An 18,416-nucleotide genomic window follows, 5' to 3' on the forward strand; every position below is an offset into this window, starting at 1 on the left:
AGGTGAGGAGCGTGGGTGGAGCTGAGGGGGTGGGGAGGAGGGATCGCGAATGGTGGAGGTGAGGAGGGAGGTGGTGTGAAGGACTGTGAGGTATAAATGTGTCATGTTCTGTGTAAAAGATTATGTGTAAGAAAGCAAACACTGGAGAAATGTACGGTAACCCCGTCTGATGAGGAGTTCTGGTGTGTGTATGTGTGATACTAAATATACCACTAGACATTCCTGTGTGTTACAGCAGTAATATTATTCTTATTCCACAGTGATAAAACAGAAAAACATTTCCCTTTTAAGGCAGAAATAAGAGGAGTGTTACATGCTCAGACACAGAGGCTGATAACCCAGTTAAGACTGTGTGTGGGTGTGTGTGTCATCTGATGTTGCAGTCAGAGAAATAATCCTCTGCATTGTCATTAATAGCAGACTCCTACATTTCCTCAGTGAAAACAACATCCTGAGCAAATATCCAATTGGCTTTTTACCAAGTTACCACACGACAGACCAGGTATTCACCCTACACATCCTAATTGATAAACAAAACAAAAGCAACATTTAATCATGCTTTGTTGATTTAAAAAAAGCTTGAGACTCAATTTGTCATGAGGGTCTGATATATAAATTGATAGAAAGCGGTGTTGAGGTAAATAAAAAAATATACAACATAAAAATCCATGTAGAGGGGACCACGTGACCCTTGAACGAGATGGCTGCATGAACTAAGAGCTCCGCACAAGTAGTTTCCAATTCCTAATCTTACCTCCACTTCAAGGTTTAAACTCCTTTAGCTTTAGTCAAAAAGTCATGGCGGCTACAAAAGGCAACATTATAGGTAACATTTTTACCTGGACTCGAGCATTAGCGACGGAAAAAGCCCGCAAGAAAAAGCTTCAGAAAAAGCTAGCGCCATTAGCCAGGAGCAAGAGGACCCGTTCCCCCCCTGAGGCCCAACGAATGCCAACCTCGCACTCTGTCGAAGACATCCTTTCTGAGTTGAGATCCCAACGTACAGAACTCAACATTAAATTAGATGCCATTAACTCTCAGCTCAGTGCGATAGGGGGCAAGGTGGCAATCCTGGAAAATGCTTTGCCTGACATCAACAACAAGAACCATAAACGCGGGGCGCCTGGACGAGGCAGAGGGGTGAATCCTATCCATGGAAAACTTATTGACAGATGCCATGGAAACAAAAGCATATGCTAAAAAGAATATAGAGCATCTGGAAGAGAAAACAGAGGACCTGGAAAACAGGGGGCGAAGGAATAGTTGTGTTCTATTCAATCTGGGTGAAAAAGAAGAGGGAAAACATGCCCCTGATCCGCTACCTGCAATTAACTTCCCGAGTGGCTCCACCCGTCTACCGACAGGCCCATAGTACTCGAGAGAGCTCACCGAGCACTGAGGCCCCCACCAGCAGCCAGACAACCACCGCGCACAATCACCATTCGTTTCCTGAGATTCACCGACAAGGAACGAGTCCTACAGGCGGCAAAAACCAACACCATTACAGTGGGAAACGCCAAACTCACTTTACACCAGGACCTGTCAGCTGGAATACGCCGAAAGCGCCGAGAATTTGACGAGGTGAAGAAATACTCCATTTTCCGAGGCATCTTTAGGGGATTCAAATACCCAAACGAGCTCAGGATTCTTCACCAAGGAGCCCTGCAACACATCAAAACTCCCGAAGAGGCATAACGTTTTTTGAAAGACAATCCTGGTCAATGAGAAAATGGACCAATGACTAAATACTATTATTACTAAAGGAGGTAAGACAACATATAGCTGATATCCAAAGGCCAACCCGCCCTGCTAAATGTCATTATAGCAGTCTAATCTATATTTATTTTCCTTTAGCTGAGAGGGATAGGCTCTATAGCCTAACCTAGGCCTACTAACGTTTCAGCCTACTTTTATTTCCCGTTGCTATTATCACTTGTGGTTTCCTATGTCCCTTGGGGGAGGTATATGTAGGCTGAGCTATTGATTTTATTTTCTCCCTTTTAATGTGGTCTGGACAGGGGCTACATTGTCACTTACTCAACGCGGGGCAGAGAGGAGAGGATGAGGCATTTCTTTGGTGGGGAGAGGGAGACGTTGTGCGTTGCTAACTGTTCCCTTTCATTTATTTTTTTCGGAACACAGGATTGAGACTGAGCGGGGGGGGGGGGGGGGGGGTAATAGATCCAATGGGATATGTTGAGTTGTTTGGGAACTCGGTTGGGGTGTTCAAAGATTATTTTATGTGAACGCAGCTGTAACTATTATCCACCTTTACCCAGAGATGACTTGCACTAAAGTTCGATTACTGTTCGATGACTAGCACCTTAAATCTATTGACATGGAACTGCCATGGTCTAGGTAATGAAATAAAACAGAAAAAGATACTATGTGCTCTAAAAAAAAGGAGGAAAAAGCAGACATTGCGGTATACCAAGACACAACTCTGTGATGCCGAACATGCCAAACTCCGCAGAGCTTGGGTGGGAACAGCTGTATTTCTCATCTTTCAAATCAAACAGTAGAGGTACAAGCATACTTATCCATAAGAATGTTCCATTCATAATTGACAAAAACATATCTGATCCGGAGGGGAGATTTACTTTGATAACTGGGTCACTGTATGGACAACCAATTACTATCTTAAACATATACGCCCCTAACACAGATACCCCTGCTTTCATGTCAAAAATGATAACCCTGTTCAATGAGCATTGTGCTTCCTTTGGCGTGGTGGCGGGAGAATTTAATTGTACCCTTAACCCAACCCTAGACAAATCATCTCAAGTTCCCACCACAAACCCTAGATCTGCAAAGATGTTGAACTCTTACTAAAGAGATGGGACTGATAGAGCTATTAGTCTCTCTCCAGATATCTATCTATGGACTATACATACTACTCTAATGTCCATAACACCTACTCCCGTATAGATTAAATTTTTATCCCAAAGAGTTTCATAATTTCAGCCACGTGTACAATCGGACCCATAGCACTTTCAGATCACGCCTTTGTCCACCTACGCTTTGACCTCGGCAAAAACATCCGAGGTCAAAGAGCTGGAAATTCAACACCTCCATGTTATCAAACAAAGCGTTCCATACATTGGTAACTACATGGATAGACAACTACACACAAGACAACAAAGATTCTCCTGTTTCTCCGGCCACAATGTGGGACGCTGCCAAAGCCACACTAAGATGTCATCTAAATGCATATGCTTCCTCTTAGAAAAAAGCAATGGAAGCACACAGGCTAGTTCTTGAGAGGGAGCTAGAATGCTGTGAAAGAGTACATAAACAATCATCAGACAGCACCTCCTGGAGTCAACTTAAAGCAGCCAAAGCCAAACTGAATTTGGACTATACTAAAAAAAGTTCTTTACTAAACAGAAATACCATGAGTATAGTCATAGGCAGAGTAGATTACTTGCTTAACAATTTAAAAAAGAGCAGTTAGAGCGTACAATCATGGCTATCCGAACAGCAGACGATGAGGTCACATATGACCCCAAAAATATCAATTTAACCTTTCATGATTTTTACTGCAAATTATATACCTCTGAGAGAAAACACACAGCGGCAGAAGTCCACTCCTTCCTAGGAGTCCATGCCCCCTAATAAGTCCCCAGGCCCAGATGGATTCCCCAGAGAGTTCTACAAAGCATTTTGGCCCCAGTTTAGCCCTATTTTCATGCCAATGCTGGATGATTTTTGCAAAAACTGAGTTCTCCCAGACTCAATGCACACAGCTCGCATTACAGTGTTGCTCAAAAAAGACAAGGACCCTCTATCCTGCTCGTACATTCCGGCCCATAAGCTTGTTGTATTTCGACAACTAAATAATTACCAAATTGCTCGCCAAAAGACCAAACACTCTTCTTCCCAAAATAATAAAAGTGGACCAAACTGGATTTATTTGAGACGGATACTCTCCTGATAACATTGCCGTCTTTTTGATATTATTGATCAAGTAAACACACAGAAGACCCCTGTCCTGCTGGCTTCACTGGATGCTGAGAAGGCATTCGACAGGATGGAGTGGAGCTTTCTGTTCTCAGTCTTAGAAAAGTTCAATATGGGCCCAAACTTTATTAAATGGATCAAATCACTATACTCTCATCCAAATGTCATGGTGACTACTAATGGACTGAATTCTGACAGATTCCCTTTGGGACAGGGCACAAGACAAGGGTGCTCGCTGTCCCCCCTGCTCTATTTGTTGGGGGCGGAGCCGCTGGCAGAGTTGATAAGGAGCAATCCAAGTATTACGGGTGTTTCTGCAGGCGGCCTGCAGCACAAGATTTCGCTTTACGAGGAAGATGTCTTGCTCTACATATCCAACCCTGAGAAATCCCTCCCATTTTAGACAATTGCTCAGTATGGCAAGTTCAGGTTATAAGATCAATTTGAACAAATCCACTGTCTGCCCTCTCAATATTACACTCACCAGCTCTATGAAGACACTATGTCCATTCCAATGGAAGTCACAGGGGTTTCAATACCTTGGGATCTTCATTACACCAGATCTGAATAGCCTTTTCAAGGAAAACTATCTTCCACTCCTGGATCGAATAAAGAACGATCTCCAAACCTGGATCTCCCTCCCAATTAGCTTAGTAGGAAGAATTAATGTCATCCGTATGAACATCCTCCCTCGACTGAACTATTTATTTCAGATGCTCCCATGCTATCTCCCAGTTTCCTTTTTCAAAACAACTAACCAAAGCATCATCAAATTTATATGGGGCAATAAAAACACCTAGGATCAAGTTCTCCACTCTATCGAAACCTGAATCTAAGGGTGGTCTTGCCCTTCTCTCCCTTCAATTGTACTACTGGTCTGCCCAAAATCCGCAACATGCTAACATGGATCACAGACAGACAAGAGTCAACGTGGATTCAGATAGAAGCCCAATCCTGTGGTTCATTGCCACTAAGCTCAATTATATTCATTAATAACTTTAGTGAAGTGGGCAACATGGCCAAAACCTTTGTGATTTACAGCACCCTACTAGCAGAGGGACTGGAAGAAATACCTGGGTATTTCCTCCCAAATATGTTCTCACTCGCCCATAGTAGGTAACCCAGACTTGCCAAAAGTCCTGAAGGATGCAAACTTTCATCTTTGGCATATTCTAGGAATCAGGACCTTTTCAGACCTATTTCATCAGAAAACCACTACACTGAAATCCTTTCAAGAGCTCTGCAGTGAATTCAATGTGCCAAGATCCCATTTTATTTATAAAAAAAAAATATCTTCAAATTAGACATGCCATTTCCTCATTTACTTCCAAGAGGTTAGAAACTCAGTTGAATGAAGTTGAAACCCTTCTTGTAACACAACAATCCATTAAAGGCAAAATATCTTATATCTATAGACTCCTTTCTGAGAAAGGAGGCTCCTCCTTTACTCCTTTAAAAATAATCTGGGAAAAGGACCGACTATCCTAGAAAAGCCAGAAATCTTGCTTGTTTGTAGGTGACCAAATACTTATTTTCCACCATAATTTGCAAATAAATTCATAAAAAATCCTACAATGTGATTTTCTGGATTTTTTCCCCCGAATTTTGTCTGTCATAGTTGAAGTGTACCTATGACGAAAATTACAGGCCTCTCATCTTTTTAAGTGGGAGAACTTGCACAATTGTTGGCTGACTAAATACTTTTTTGTCCCACTGTACATATAAATATATGGATGAGCGATGGCCGGGCGGCATAGGCAAGATGCAATAGATAGTATAGAATACAGTATAGAATACAGTATATACATATGAGATGAGTAATGTAGGATATGTAAACATTATTAAAGTGGCGTTATTTATAGTGACTAGTGATTCCATACCAGGCGGTGATACAGCCCGACAGGATGCTCTCGATTGTGCATCTGTAAAAGTTTGTGAGTGTTTTAGGTGAAAAGCCAAATTTCTTCAGCCTTCTTCACCACACTATCTGTGTGGGTGGACCATTTCAGTTTGTCCGTGATTTGTAGGCAGAGGAACTTAAAACTTGCCACCTTCACTAGTGTCCCGTCGATGTGGATGGAGGGGTGCTCCCTCTGCTGTTTCTTGAAGTCCACAATCACCTCCTTTCTTTTGTTGACGTTGAGTGAGAGGTTATTTTTCTGACACCACACTCCGAGGTCCCTCACCTCCTTCCCTGTAGGCTGTCTCGTCGTTGTTGGTAATCAAGCCTACCACTGTAGTTTCGTCTGAGTTGGAGACATGCATGGCCACACAGTCATGGGTGAACAGGGAGTACAGGAGGGCTGAGAAGGCACTCTTGTGGGGCCCCAGTGTTGAGGATCAGCGGGGTGAAGATGTTTCCTACCGGCCCGTCAAAGTCCAGGATGCAGTTGCAATGAGCGGGGTCGAGAGCCAGGGTCTCAAGCTTAATGACGAGTTGAGGGTACAATGGTGTCAAATGCTGAGATGTAGTCAATGAACAGCATTCTTACATAGGTATTCCTCTTATCCAGATGGGATAGGGCAGTGTGCTGGCGATTGCGTCGTCTGTGGACCTATTGGGGCGGTAAGAAAATTGGAGTGGGTCTAGGGTATTAGGTAGGGTGAAGGTGATATGATCCTCGACTTGTCTCTCAAAGCACTTCCTGATGACAGAAATTATTGCCACGGGGCAATAGTCATTTAGTTAAGTTACCTTTGCCTTCTTGGGTACAGGAACAATAGTGGCCATCTTGAAACACGTGGGGACAGCAGACTGGAATAGGGATTGATTGAATATGTCCGTTAACACACCAGCCAGCTGGCCTGCACATGCGCTGAGGACACGGCTAGCCTTGCGAGGAATAACACGTTTAAATGTTTTACTCATGTTGGCCACAGAGGAGAGCCCACAGGCTTTGGTAGCGGGCCGTGTCAGGGGCACTGTATTGTCTTCAAAGCGAGCAAAGAAGTTGTTTAGTTTGTCTGAAAGCAAGATGTCAACGTCTGTGATGGGGCTGGTTTTCTTTTTGTAATCTGTGATTGACTGTAGACCCTGCCACATACGTCTCGTGTTTGAGCCGTTGAATTGCGACTCCACTTTGTCTCTATACTGACGCTTTGCTTGTTTGATTGCCTTGCGGAGGTAATAGCTACACTGTTTGTATTCGGTCATGTTTCCAGTCACCTTGGGTACAAGATCTCTGATGCACTAGCTAATAAACTTGCTCACCGAGTCAGTGTATACGTCAATGTTCTTGTCTGAGGCTACCCGGAACAAATCCCAGTCCACGTGATCGAAGCAATCTAGAAGTGTGGAATCCGATTGGTCAGACCAGTGTTGGATAGACCTGAGCACGGGCGATTCCTGTTTTAGTTTCGGCCAATAGAATGGGAGCAACAAAATGGAGTCATGGTCAGATTTGCCAAAAGGAGGGCAGGGGAAGGCAAAGCTTTTCAGCTTCCAGGCAGACACTGGAGGGCTTTGCATAGGCATTTTGTTGTGATACTAGATTAACCTGTTGAGTGTAGGGGGCAGTATTTTGATGAAAAACGTACCCAAATGAAACTGCCTATTTCTCAGGCCCAGAATCTAGAATATGCATATAATTAGATAGATAGAAAACAAAAGTTTCCAAAACTGTCAAAATATTGTCTGTGAGTATAACATAACTGATATTGCAGGCGAAAACCTGAGGAAAATCCAACAAGGAAGTGCCTAAGAGAAACTAATCGTCCTGTTCCATTGCATGCCTTCCCTCAATTTAAAGGGATATCAACCAGATTCCTTTCCCTATGGCTTCCACATGGTGTGAACAGTCTTTAGACATAGTTTCAGGCTTTTATTCTGAAAAATGAGCGAGAATGATCACATCGCGTCAGTGGGTGGCTGGGTGCCAGCAGAGTTTTGCATGCGCAACAGCTTGGAGCAAACATTTTTTTCTCTCTCCTATTGAAAAAGCTACGGTCCGGTTGAAATATTATCAATTATTTATTGTAAAAACAACCTGAGGATTGATTATAAAAAACATTTGACATGTTTCTACAAACTTCAGGGATACTTTTTGGAATTTCTCTGCCCCGTCGTGACTGCTCGAACCTGTGGATTTCTGAACAAAACGTGCCAACCAAATGGAGGTATTTTGGATATAAAAACAATCTTTGTGGAACAAAAGGAACATTTATTGTGTAACTGGGAGTCTCGTGAGTGCAAATATCCGAAGATCAAAGGTAAGCGATTCATTTGATTGGTCACGAAAGTCAGAAAAGCAATCTACTTTGCTGCTAGCTGTTTGTAATGTTTTGTCTGCTGAGAGAGATGTCCTAGCATAAACGCTTGGATAGCTTTTGCTGTAAAGCTTTTTTGAAATCTGACACGCCAGGTGGATTAACAACAAGCTAAGCTGTGTTTTGCTATATTGCACTTGTGATTTCATGAAAATTAAATATTTTTTGTAATTTAATTTGAATTTGGCGCTCTGAAATTCAGCGGATGTTGATGAAAATGATTTCGCCAACGGGATGGGTGCGCCAAGAAGTTAACCGGTTCTCATGCTTCTAAAATAACTGTTCAGTTCCCCTGCCAAATGTATGACCATGTTAGAGACACATATTTCCTTCAGATTACACAGGCCCACAAAGAATTTGAAAGCAAATCCATTTTGATAACTCCCACATCTATTCGTTGAAATACCACAGTGTGCTGTCACAGCAGCAATATTTGTGGATAATATCTGTTGTCACAAGGGCAACCAGTGAAGCACAAACACCATTGTAAATACAAACTACATAACCCAAAGTATGTGGACACCTGCACGTCGAACATCTCATTCCAAAAGCATGGGCATTAATATGGAGTTGGTCCCCCCTTTGCTGCTATAACATCCTCCACTCTTCTGGGGAAGGCTTTCCACTAAATGATGAAACATTACTGCGGGGACTTACATCCTTTCAGCCACAAGAGCATTAGTGAGGTCGGGCACTGATGTTGGGCGATTAGGCCTGGGTCTCAGTTGGCGTTCCAATTCATCCCAAAATTGTTCGATGAAGTTGAGGACAGGGCTCTGTGCAGGCCAGTCAAGTTCTTCCACACTGATCTCGACTAACCATCTATATCTTTGTTCATGGGGGCATTGTCATGCTGAAACATGAAAGGGGCTTCCTCCATACTGTTGCCACAAAGTTGGAAGCACATAATCATCTAGAATGTCATTGTATGCTGTAGCATTAAGATTCCCTCCAAACCATGAAAAACAACACCAGTCCAATATTACTCCTCCACCAAACTACAGTTGGCACTATGCTTTGGGGCAGGTGGCGTTCTCCTGGCATCCGCCAAGCCCAGAATCGTCCGTCGGACTGCAAGGTGGTGAAGCGTGATTCATCACTCCAGAAAACGCATTTCCACTGCTCCAGAGTCCAATGGCAGCGAGCTTTACACCACTCCAGCCGATGCTTGGCATTGCGCATGGTGATCGTACGCTTGTGTATGGCTGCTCGGCCATGGAAACCCATTTCATGAAGCTTCCCACGAACAGTTCCTGTGCTGACGTAGCTTCCTGAGGCAGTTCGGAACTCAGTAGTGAGTGTTGCAACCGAGGACAGATGATTTTTTACGCGCTATGCGCTTCAGCAACCGGCAGCCCCGTTCTGTGAGCTTGTGTGGCCTACCACTTCGAGGCTGAGCCGTTGTTGATCCTAGACATTTCTACTTCACAATAACAGCACTTAGTTGACCAAAGCAGCTCTAGCAGGGTAGAAATTTTACAAACTGACTTGTTGGAAAGGTGGCATCCTGTGATGGTACCACGTTGAAAGTCAGTGAGCTCATCAGTAAGGCCATTCTACTGCCAATGTTAAATTCACTTCTGTTCATTATCTATTCCACTTGCTTTGGCAATGTAAACATGTTTCCCATGCCAATAAAGCCCTTTGAATTGAACTATTCCTCACTCTAAACCTTGTTTGAAGCAGCACATTCAATTATTTCCTTCCAGTCTTTCTATTAGTAGTTTAATACCCCCCTCCATCCCCCACTCTTTCTCGCATTCTCTGGACGTTTAGTGTTCTCGCTCTCTGGTTCTGTCGGTGTTCTCTGCTCTTTACCCAGCAGCAGTGAAACATTAGCTAAGGCGGCTGGAACTGGTGCTGGACAAGAGCACACGCACTTACTAGTATTCAGGTTCTGAGACGAGGTCTAGTGCCTTCATCACCTCCTCCAACAGAGAGTCTGGAATAAAGCCGTTATCTGGAGGGAGAGAAAGAGAATATTTGTCAGATAATTATAAAAAAATCTGAGTATACATTGGCGCGTGACGTTCACTAGTTCCAAAAATATCCAGTGATTTTGCATAGCCACATCGATTCAACAGAAATACTCATCATACATGTAGATGATAATACAAGTTACAGTGGGGCAAATAAGTATTTATTCAGCCACCAGTTAGTGCCTTGCGAAAGTATTCGGCCCCCTTGAACTTTGCGACCTTTTGCCACATTTCAGGCTTCAAACATAAAGATATAAAACTGTATTTTTTTGTGAAGAATCAACAACAAGTGGGACACAATCATGAAGTGGAACGACATTTATTGGATATTTCAAACTTTTTTAACAAATCAAAAACTGAAAAATTGGGCGTGCAAAATTATTCAGCCCCTTTACTTTCAGTGCAGCAAACTCTCTCCAGAAGTTCAGTAAGGATCTCTGAATGATCCAATGTTGAACTAAATGACTAATGATGATAAATACAATCCACCTGTGTGTAATCAAGTCTCCGTATAAATGCACCTGCACTGTGATAGTCTCAGAGGTCCGTTAAAAGCGCAGAGAGCATCATGAAGAACAAGGAACACACCAGGCAGGTCTGAGATACTGTTGTGAAGAAGTTTAAAGCCGGATTTGGATACAAAAAGATTTCCCAAGCTTTAAACATCCCAAGGAGAACTGTGCAAGCGATAATATTGAAATGGAAGGAGTAACAGACCACTGCAAATCTACCAAGACCTGGCCGTCCCTCTAAACTTTCAGCTCATACAAGGAGAAGACTGATCAGAGATGCAGCCAAGAGGCCCATGATCACTCTGGATGAACTGCAGAGATCTACAGCTGAGGTGGGAGACTCTGTCCATAGGACAACAATCAGTCGTATATTGCACAAATCTGGCCTTTATGGAAGAGTGGCAAGAAGAAATCTATTTCTTAAAGATATCCATAAAAAGTGTTGTTTAAAGTTTGCCACAAGCCACCTGGGAGACACACCAAACATGTGGAAGAAGGTGCTCTGGTCAGATGAAACCAAAATTGAACTTTTTGGCAACAATGCAAAACGTTATGTTTGGCGTAAAAGCAACACAGCTCATCACCCTGAACACACCATCCCCACTGTCAAACATGGTGGTGGCAGAATCATGGTTTGGGCCTGCTTTTCTTCAGCAGGGACAGGGAAGATGGTTAAAATGGATGGGAAGATGGATGGAGCCAAATACAGGACCATTCTGGAAGAAAACCTGATGGAGTCTGCAAAAGACCTGAGACTGGGACAGAGATTTGTCTTCCAACAAGACAATGATCCAAAACATAAAGCAAAATCTACAATGGAATGGTTCAAAAATAAACATATCCAGGTGTTAGAATGGCCAAGTCAAAGTCCAGACCTGAATCCAATGGAGAATCTGACTTACAGCTGTAATCGCAGCAAAAGGTGGCGCTACAAAGTATTAACTTAAGGGGGCTGAATAATTTTGCACGCCCAATTTTTCAGTTTTTGATTTGTTAAAAAAGTTTGAAATATCCAATAAATGTCGTTCCACTTCATGATTGTGTCCCACTTGTTGTTGATTCTTCACAAAAAAATACAGTTTTATATATTTATGTTTGAAGCCTGAAATGTGGCAAAAGGTCGCAAAGTTCAAGGGGGCCGAATACTTTTCGCAAGGCACTGTAGTTAGTTCTCCCACTTAAAAAGATGAGAGGCCTGTAATTTTCATCATAGGTACACTTCAACTATGACAGACATAATGAGAATTCTTTTCTCTCCAGAAAATCACATTGTAGGATTTTTTATGAATTTATTTGCAAATTATGGTGGAAAATAAGTATTTGGTCAGTAACAAAAGTTTGCTCAATACTTTGTTATATACCCTTTGTTGGCAATGACAGAGGTCAAACGTTTTCTGTAAGTCTTCACAAGGTTTTCACACACTGTTGCTGGTATTTTGGCCCATTCTTCCATGCAGATCTCCTCTAGAGCAGTGACGTTTTGGGGCTGTTGCTGGGCAACACGGACTTTCAACTCCCTCAAAAGATTTTCTATGGGGTTGAGATCTGGAGACTGGCTAGGCCACTCCAGGACCTTGAAATGCTTCTTACGAAGCCACTCCTTCGTTGCCCGGGCGGTGTGTTTGGGATCATTGTCACGCTGAAAGACCCAGCCACGTTTCATCTTCAATGCCCATGCTGATGGAAGGAGGTTTTCACTCAAAATCTCACGATACATGGCCCCATTCATTCTTTCCTTTACACGGATCAGTCGAACTGGTCCCTTTGCAGAAAAACAGCCCCAAAGCATGGTGTTTCCACCCCCATGCTTCACAGTAGGTATGGTGTTCTTTGGATGCAACTCAGCATTCTTTGTCCTCCAAACACGACGAGTTGAGTTTTTACCAAAAAGTTATATTTTGGTTTCATCTGACCATATGACATTCTCCCAATCTTCTTCTGGATCATCCAAATGTTCTCTAGCAAACTTCAGACGGGCCTGGACATGTACTGGCTTAAGCAGGGGGACACGTCTGCAGGATTTGAGTCCCTGGCGGCGTAGTGCGTTACTGATGGTAGGCTTTGTTACTTTGGTCCCGGCTCTCTGCAGGTCATTCACTAGGTCTCCCCGTGTGGTTCTGGGATTTTTGCTCACCGTTCTTGTGATCATTTTGACCCCACGGGGTGAGATCTTGCGTGGAGCCCCAGATCGAGGGAGATTATCAGTGGTCTCGTATGTCTTCCATTTCTTAATAATCGCTCCCACAGTTGATTTCTTCAAACCAAGCTGCTTACCTATTGCAGATTCAGTCTTCCCAGCCTGGTGCAGGTCTACAATTTTGTTTCTGGTGTCCTTTGACAGCTCTTTGGCCATAGTGGAGTTTGGAGTGTGAGGTGTCTTTTATACTGATAACAAGTTCAAACAAGTGCCATTAATACAGGCAACGAGTGGAGGACAGAGGAGCCTCTTAAAGAAGAAGGTACAGGTCTGTGAGAGCCAGAAATCTTGCTTGTTTGTAAGTGAACAAATACATATTTTCCACCATAATTTGCAATTAATTAATAAAAAATCCTACAATGTGATTAATCCATGACGGCGTAGTGTTACTAATGGTTTTCAATGAGACTGTGGTCCCAGCTCGCTGTCATGCAATAAATGCAAATTAATTACTTTAAAAAATCATGTGATTTTCGGGATTTTTGTTTTAGATTCCGTCTCTCACAGTTGAAGTGTACCCATGATAAAAATTACAGACCTCTACATGCTTTGTAAGTAGGAAAACCTGCAAAATCGGCAGTGTATCAAATACTTGTTCTCCCCACTGTACCTGTACATATTACCTCAACTACCTGGTGCCCCCGCACATTGACTCTGTACTGGTACCCACCTGTATAGTCTCGCTATTGTTATTTTACTGCTGTTCTTTAATTACTTGTTACTTTTATTTCTTATTTCTTATCCATATTTTTTTTAACTGCATTGTTGGTTAGGAGCACGTAAGTAAGCATTTCACTTTAAGGTCTACACCTGTTGTATTCGGCACATGTGACTAATACAATTTGATTTGAGTATGTGTGTTGTACATTGGGAAGGACTACAGCAGAGTCATAGTTTCAAATTCTGTGTGGAACACTAATGAAGTCGTGTGTTATTGCCTGTGTGTATGAGACCTGTGTGTATGTTATTGCATGAATGTATGTGCGCGTTATTGATAGCATGTGAGACCTGTGTGTAAATTATTGCGTGCATGCGGGATGTGTGTGTTTTTTGGCGCCTCTCTTCTATAACACAGTGAACTGGGCCGACTCTATATGTGACACTGGCAGATTTATCGGGCTTTGACACTGCTCTCAACTCTGCTGGTTTTAGTGTGTGTATAAACATCCATATGGTATATATGATTTGTTTTCACGAAACAGCAGAAACTCATCTCGGGCGCAGACAGACCCATCAATTTCTCTCTCTCTGGTCTGAATGGGTCAGTGTGTTTACTACATATTTGGTGTGGCAAATAGAATAGACTACTCTCAGCTGGTGAGGCTCACTTTGTTAAAAAACAACACAAAACACAGGCGCACACATACCCTCAGCCATGTTAAGAGGCATATTGTTCTAATAAACATGAAACGGAGGAATGTTGATTAGTGCGTCAGAAAAGATGGGGTCAATTCCTGCTGGAACACACACACACACACACAGCAGCACTCACTAAAGACAGACATCAAAGACAGCGACAAACACACAAATGTGTCGGTCTGGTCCATGGGGGGGGGGTTATTACTTTGGTGACCTTATCAGTCTTCAGCTGAACACATACACACACTCCAGCAACATGCATCACGCTCTCATCGTGTAGTGTGACAATCACACATACCATGGGTAACTCCATCGCTCCATACATACATTACATATACAAAAGTAAGTGGACACCCCTTTAAATTAGTGGATTCAGCAACTTCAGCCATACCCGATGCTGAAAGGTGTATAGAATTGAGCACACAGCCATGCAATCTCCATAGACAAACATTGGCAATAGAATGGCCTTACCGAAGAACTCAGACTTTTAACATGACACCGTCATAGGATGCCACCTTTCCAACAAGTCAGTTCGTCAAATGTCTTCACTGCTAAAGCTACCCCGGTCAACGGTAAGTGCTGTTATTGTGAAGTGGAAAAATCTAGGAGCAACAACGGCTCAGCTGCAAAGTGGTAGGCCACACAAGTTCCAGAACAGGACCGCAGAGTGCTGTAGCACGTATTTTTTTTTTATATATATATAAAAAAAAAAAAATATATATATATATATATATATATATTTTAAATTGCCTGTCCTTGGTTGCAACACTCACTACCGAGTTCCAAACTGCCTTTGGAAGCAATGTCAGCAAATTAACTGTTCGTGGGGAGCTTCATGAAGTGGGTTTCCATGGCTGAGCAGCAGCACACAAGAGTAAGATCACCATGCACAATGCCAAGTGTTGGCTGGAGTGGTGTAAAGCTCGCCGCCATTGGACTTAGGCTTGCGTTCTCTGGAGTGATGAATCACGCTTCACCATCTGGCTGTTCGGCAGATTAATCTGGGTTTGGCAGATGCCAGGAGATCGCTATTGCCCCAATGCATAGTGCCAACTGTAATGTTTGGTGGAGGAGGAATAATGGTCTGGAGCTGTTTTTCATGCTTCGGGCTCGGCCCCTTAGTTCCAGTCAACGGAAATCTTGACGCTACAGCATACAATTATATTCCAACTTTGTGGAAACAGTTTGGGGATGACCCTTTCCTGTTTCAGCATGACAACATATCCGTGCACAAAGTGAGGTCCATACAGAAATGGTTTGTTGAGAACTTGACTGGCCTTGAAGATACCCCTCTAGTGGTGTGGGGGCTGTGCTTTGGCAAAGTGGGTGGGGTTATATCCTGTCTGGTTGGCCCTGTCCGGGGGTATCGTAGGTGTCTTCCGACCCCTCCCGTCTCAGCCTCCAGTATTTATGCTGCAATAGTTTGTCGGGGGGCTATCGTCAGTCTTTTATATCTGGAGTATTTCTCCTGTGTTATCCGGTGTACTCTGTGAATTTAAGTACGCTCCCTCTAATTCTCTCTCTCTCCCTCCCCTCTTGTAGGACCTGAGCCCTGGGACCTTGCCTCAGGACTACCTGGCTTGATGACTCCTTGCTGTCCCCAGTTCACCTGGTCGTGCTGCTGCTCCAGTTTCAACTGTTCTGCCCGTGGCTATAGAACCCTGACCTGTTCACTGGACGTGCTACATTGTCCTGGACCTGCTGTTTTCGACTCGCACTCTACCACACCTGCTGTCTCAACCTCTGAATGCTCTGCTATGAAAAGCCAACTGACATTCATTCCTGAGGTGCTGACCCTCTACAACCACTATGATGATGATGATGATGATTATTAGACCCTGCTGGTCATCTATGAACATTTGAACATCTTGGCCTCAGAGCCTGGTTCCTCTCTATGTTTCTTGCTAGGTTCCTGCCTTTCTATTGAGTTTTCTAGCCACCGTGCTTCTACATTTGCATTTCTTGCTGTTTGGGGTTTTAGGCTGGGTTTCTGTATAGCACCTTGTGACATCTCTGTATAGCACTTTGTGACATCGGCTGAAATATGTTTGATCGCAAGAGCCCTGACCTCAACCCCATCGAACACCTCTGGGATGAATTGTAACGCCGACTGCAAGCCAAGCCTAAATCGCACATCAGTGCCCGTCCTCAATAATACTTGTGGCTGAATGGAAGCAAGTCCCTGCAGAAATGTTCCAACATCTAGTGGAACGCCTTCCCAGAAGAGTGGAGGCTGTTATAGCAGCAAAGAGGGGACCAACTTTATTAATGCCTATGATTCTGGAATGAGATGTTTGACGACCATGTGTCCACATACTTTTGGTAATATAGTGTGTCCCTCTCCCCTCATCGTTCGTTCAGTCTCTCAGCTTTTTTCCACGGCCAAAAGCAGAGGGTAGTGATTAGAAAGCAGCGGGCCTCAGAATCTAACATCCTCTCGACTCAGTAAATACTCAGACTCAGTAGAGAGTTAAGTAGAACTCCGCTACGTCCCTCCCTTCTCCAGCCAGGTCACCCGTGATACAAGTCAGTAGTCGACATCCATCCATGTCTCAGAACGTTGGAAACAGGCCACTAGAGGCAACAGTGAGCGCTGTTACCTTCAAGTAGGTTTCGGTTTTGCTAGGGCGTTGTGGACAGGGATGGTGGATAGGTGAAGGCATCTTCCTCGGGTTGCAAGTTCGAATCCAACGATAGAAAGTTGCTTCGGAGTTAATGCCTGAACATTAAAAATACTTTAAAATGAGACTTTTTGAACAATTTCTAAATTCGTTGCTTGAGAAATATGGATGAACATCTAATTCTAACGTGAGACCAAGCTGGATGCCCTATCCTTGCCCCTTTCTTTGCCCCCCCCGGTCACCACAAAAAGAGGAAAAGGATGGGAGCAGGTTGACTCAGCTGTGGGGAGATTGGGGCGGGCGGGCTGACACAGACACTAACCCCAAAACAACAGCAGAGATGAGAGGACCCCCGCACAGAGGATGAGAAGAGAGGATGAAAAGATAGGAATGGGAGGTTATACAGGCACATGCTCTACCAGGAAGGAGAGAGGAGAAAATATAACATGTCCAGGATATTGGTGTGTGTGTGTGTGTGTGAGAGAGACTGTTAGGCAACATACCATTTGTACCGTATGTTGGGGTATTTCGGAATACAGATGGTATGATATTCAATACCGATAAACCAGGGTTTGCGTGCTACGCCACTGCTTATAACTATAAGAAATCTAAGATGTGGCAAATCAATTATATCCAGCTCAGGGCTCCAGCTATGCATTTGGTTTGCTAACTTGCTAGCTAAGTGGCTAAGTGTCAAGATCAAGCTTCTTGGTTACAGCAGAGACATTCAATCCCCTCCTGGATCAAGATCCTCGTTGCCTAAATTGTTGTGGTTTCTATTTTAATAGCACCCCTTGTGTGCACTTCCGGTAATACTGTATACCCCAGTATGGTACAGAAGCGGTATGAAAATCTGGATACTGCCCAACCCTAGAGACTATTAGACTATCATTGAACGGTATTACCTTCTGGGTCGAAGGTTTGGAAGACTCTCCTGGCCTGTTCAGATGGAGACTCAGGAGCCACCAGACACATCTCCTACAAAGACAAGAGAAAGGGACACATGTCAGATTTCAACATTATATTAGTCTAAACACAGAAATTAGACAGGCTTCCAATTCTCCAGAAAATCCCAAGAGCGAGAGAGATGTTGTGTAGACCGAGGCACACAAAGATCACATAATAGGTCAAGAATAAAGACTACAACACCAGCTCTAAGGAGTACACGCGCCTGTGTGTACGGACTATCATTATCATCAGGCTCTGTTGGGTTATTAGCTAATCTGCAGATAAAACCAGACATTCAGTTCACTCAAAACACATATCAGCCAATCAGGCGCTCTTACAGAGTTATAGTTGTTTGTTTGCTGGCTCAGAGTGATGTTGCCAGGGGGACTCGGAGGAGAAATAAGGGAAGACAGATTTTACAGAGATAGGACAGTGTGTGTGTTGAGATGGGGGGGGGGGGGGGGGGGGGGGTTAGTCCGGCCCTCTGGATTCATCAACCCCCAACTCCTTACTCCCTCACCCAAGTTTCATAGTGAAATATGACAGTTTTAACAGGCTGGGAAGCAAACTGCGT

General features: G+C 43.6%; 1 protein-coding gene across 3 annotated transcripts in view; it reads right to left on the reverse strand.

Moving 5' to 3' along the window:
* The window catches only part of LOC109901924 (ubiquitin carboxyl-terminal hydrolase MINDY-3-like), a 47,371-nt gene that overhangs the window by 1,743 nt on the left and 27,212 nt on the right, over nt 1-18,416 (reverse strand). For all 3 annotated transcript variants that reach the window (XM_020497932.2, XM_020497933.2, XM_031786897.1), the window contains exons 11-12: nt 17,800-17,872; nt 10,111-10,186 (exon numbers count right to left, since the gene is read on the reverse strand). In XM_020497932.2, the coding sequence (XP_020353521.1) occupies nt 10,111-10,186; nt 17,800-17,872 (149 nt within the window). The remainder of the gene's footprint in view (nt 1-10,110; nt 10,187-17,799; nt 17,873-18,416) is intronic.

Source organism: Oncorhynchus kisutch, linkage group LG13 (assembly GCF_002021735.2).
Source record: "Oncorhynchus kisutch isolate 150728-3 linkage group LG13, Okis_V2, whole genome shotgun sequence".
NCBI classification, from domain to species: domain Eukaryota; kingdom Metazoa; phylum Chordata; class Actinopteri; order Salmoniformes; family Salmonidae; genus Oncorhynchus; species Oncorhynchus kisutch.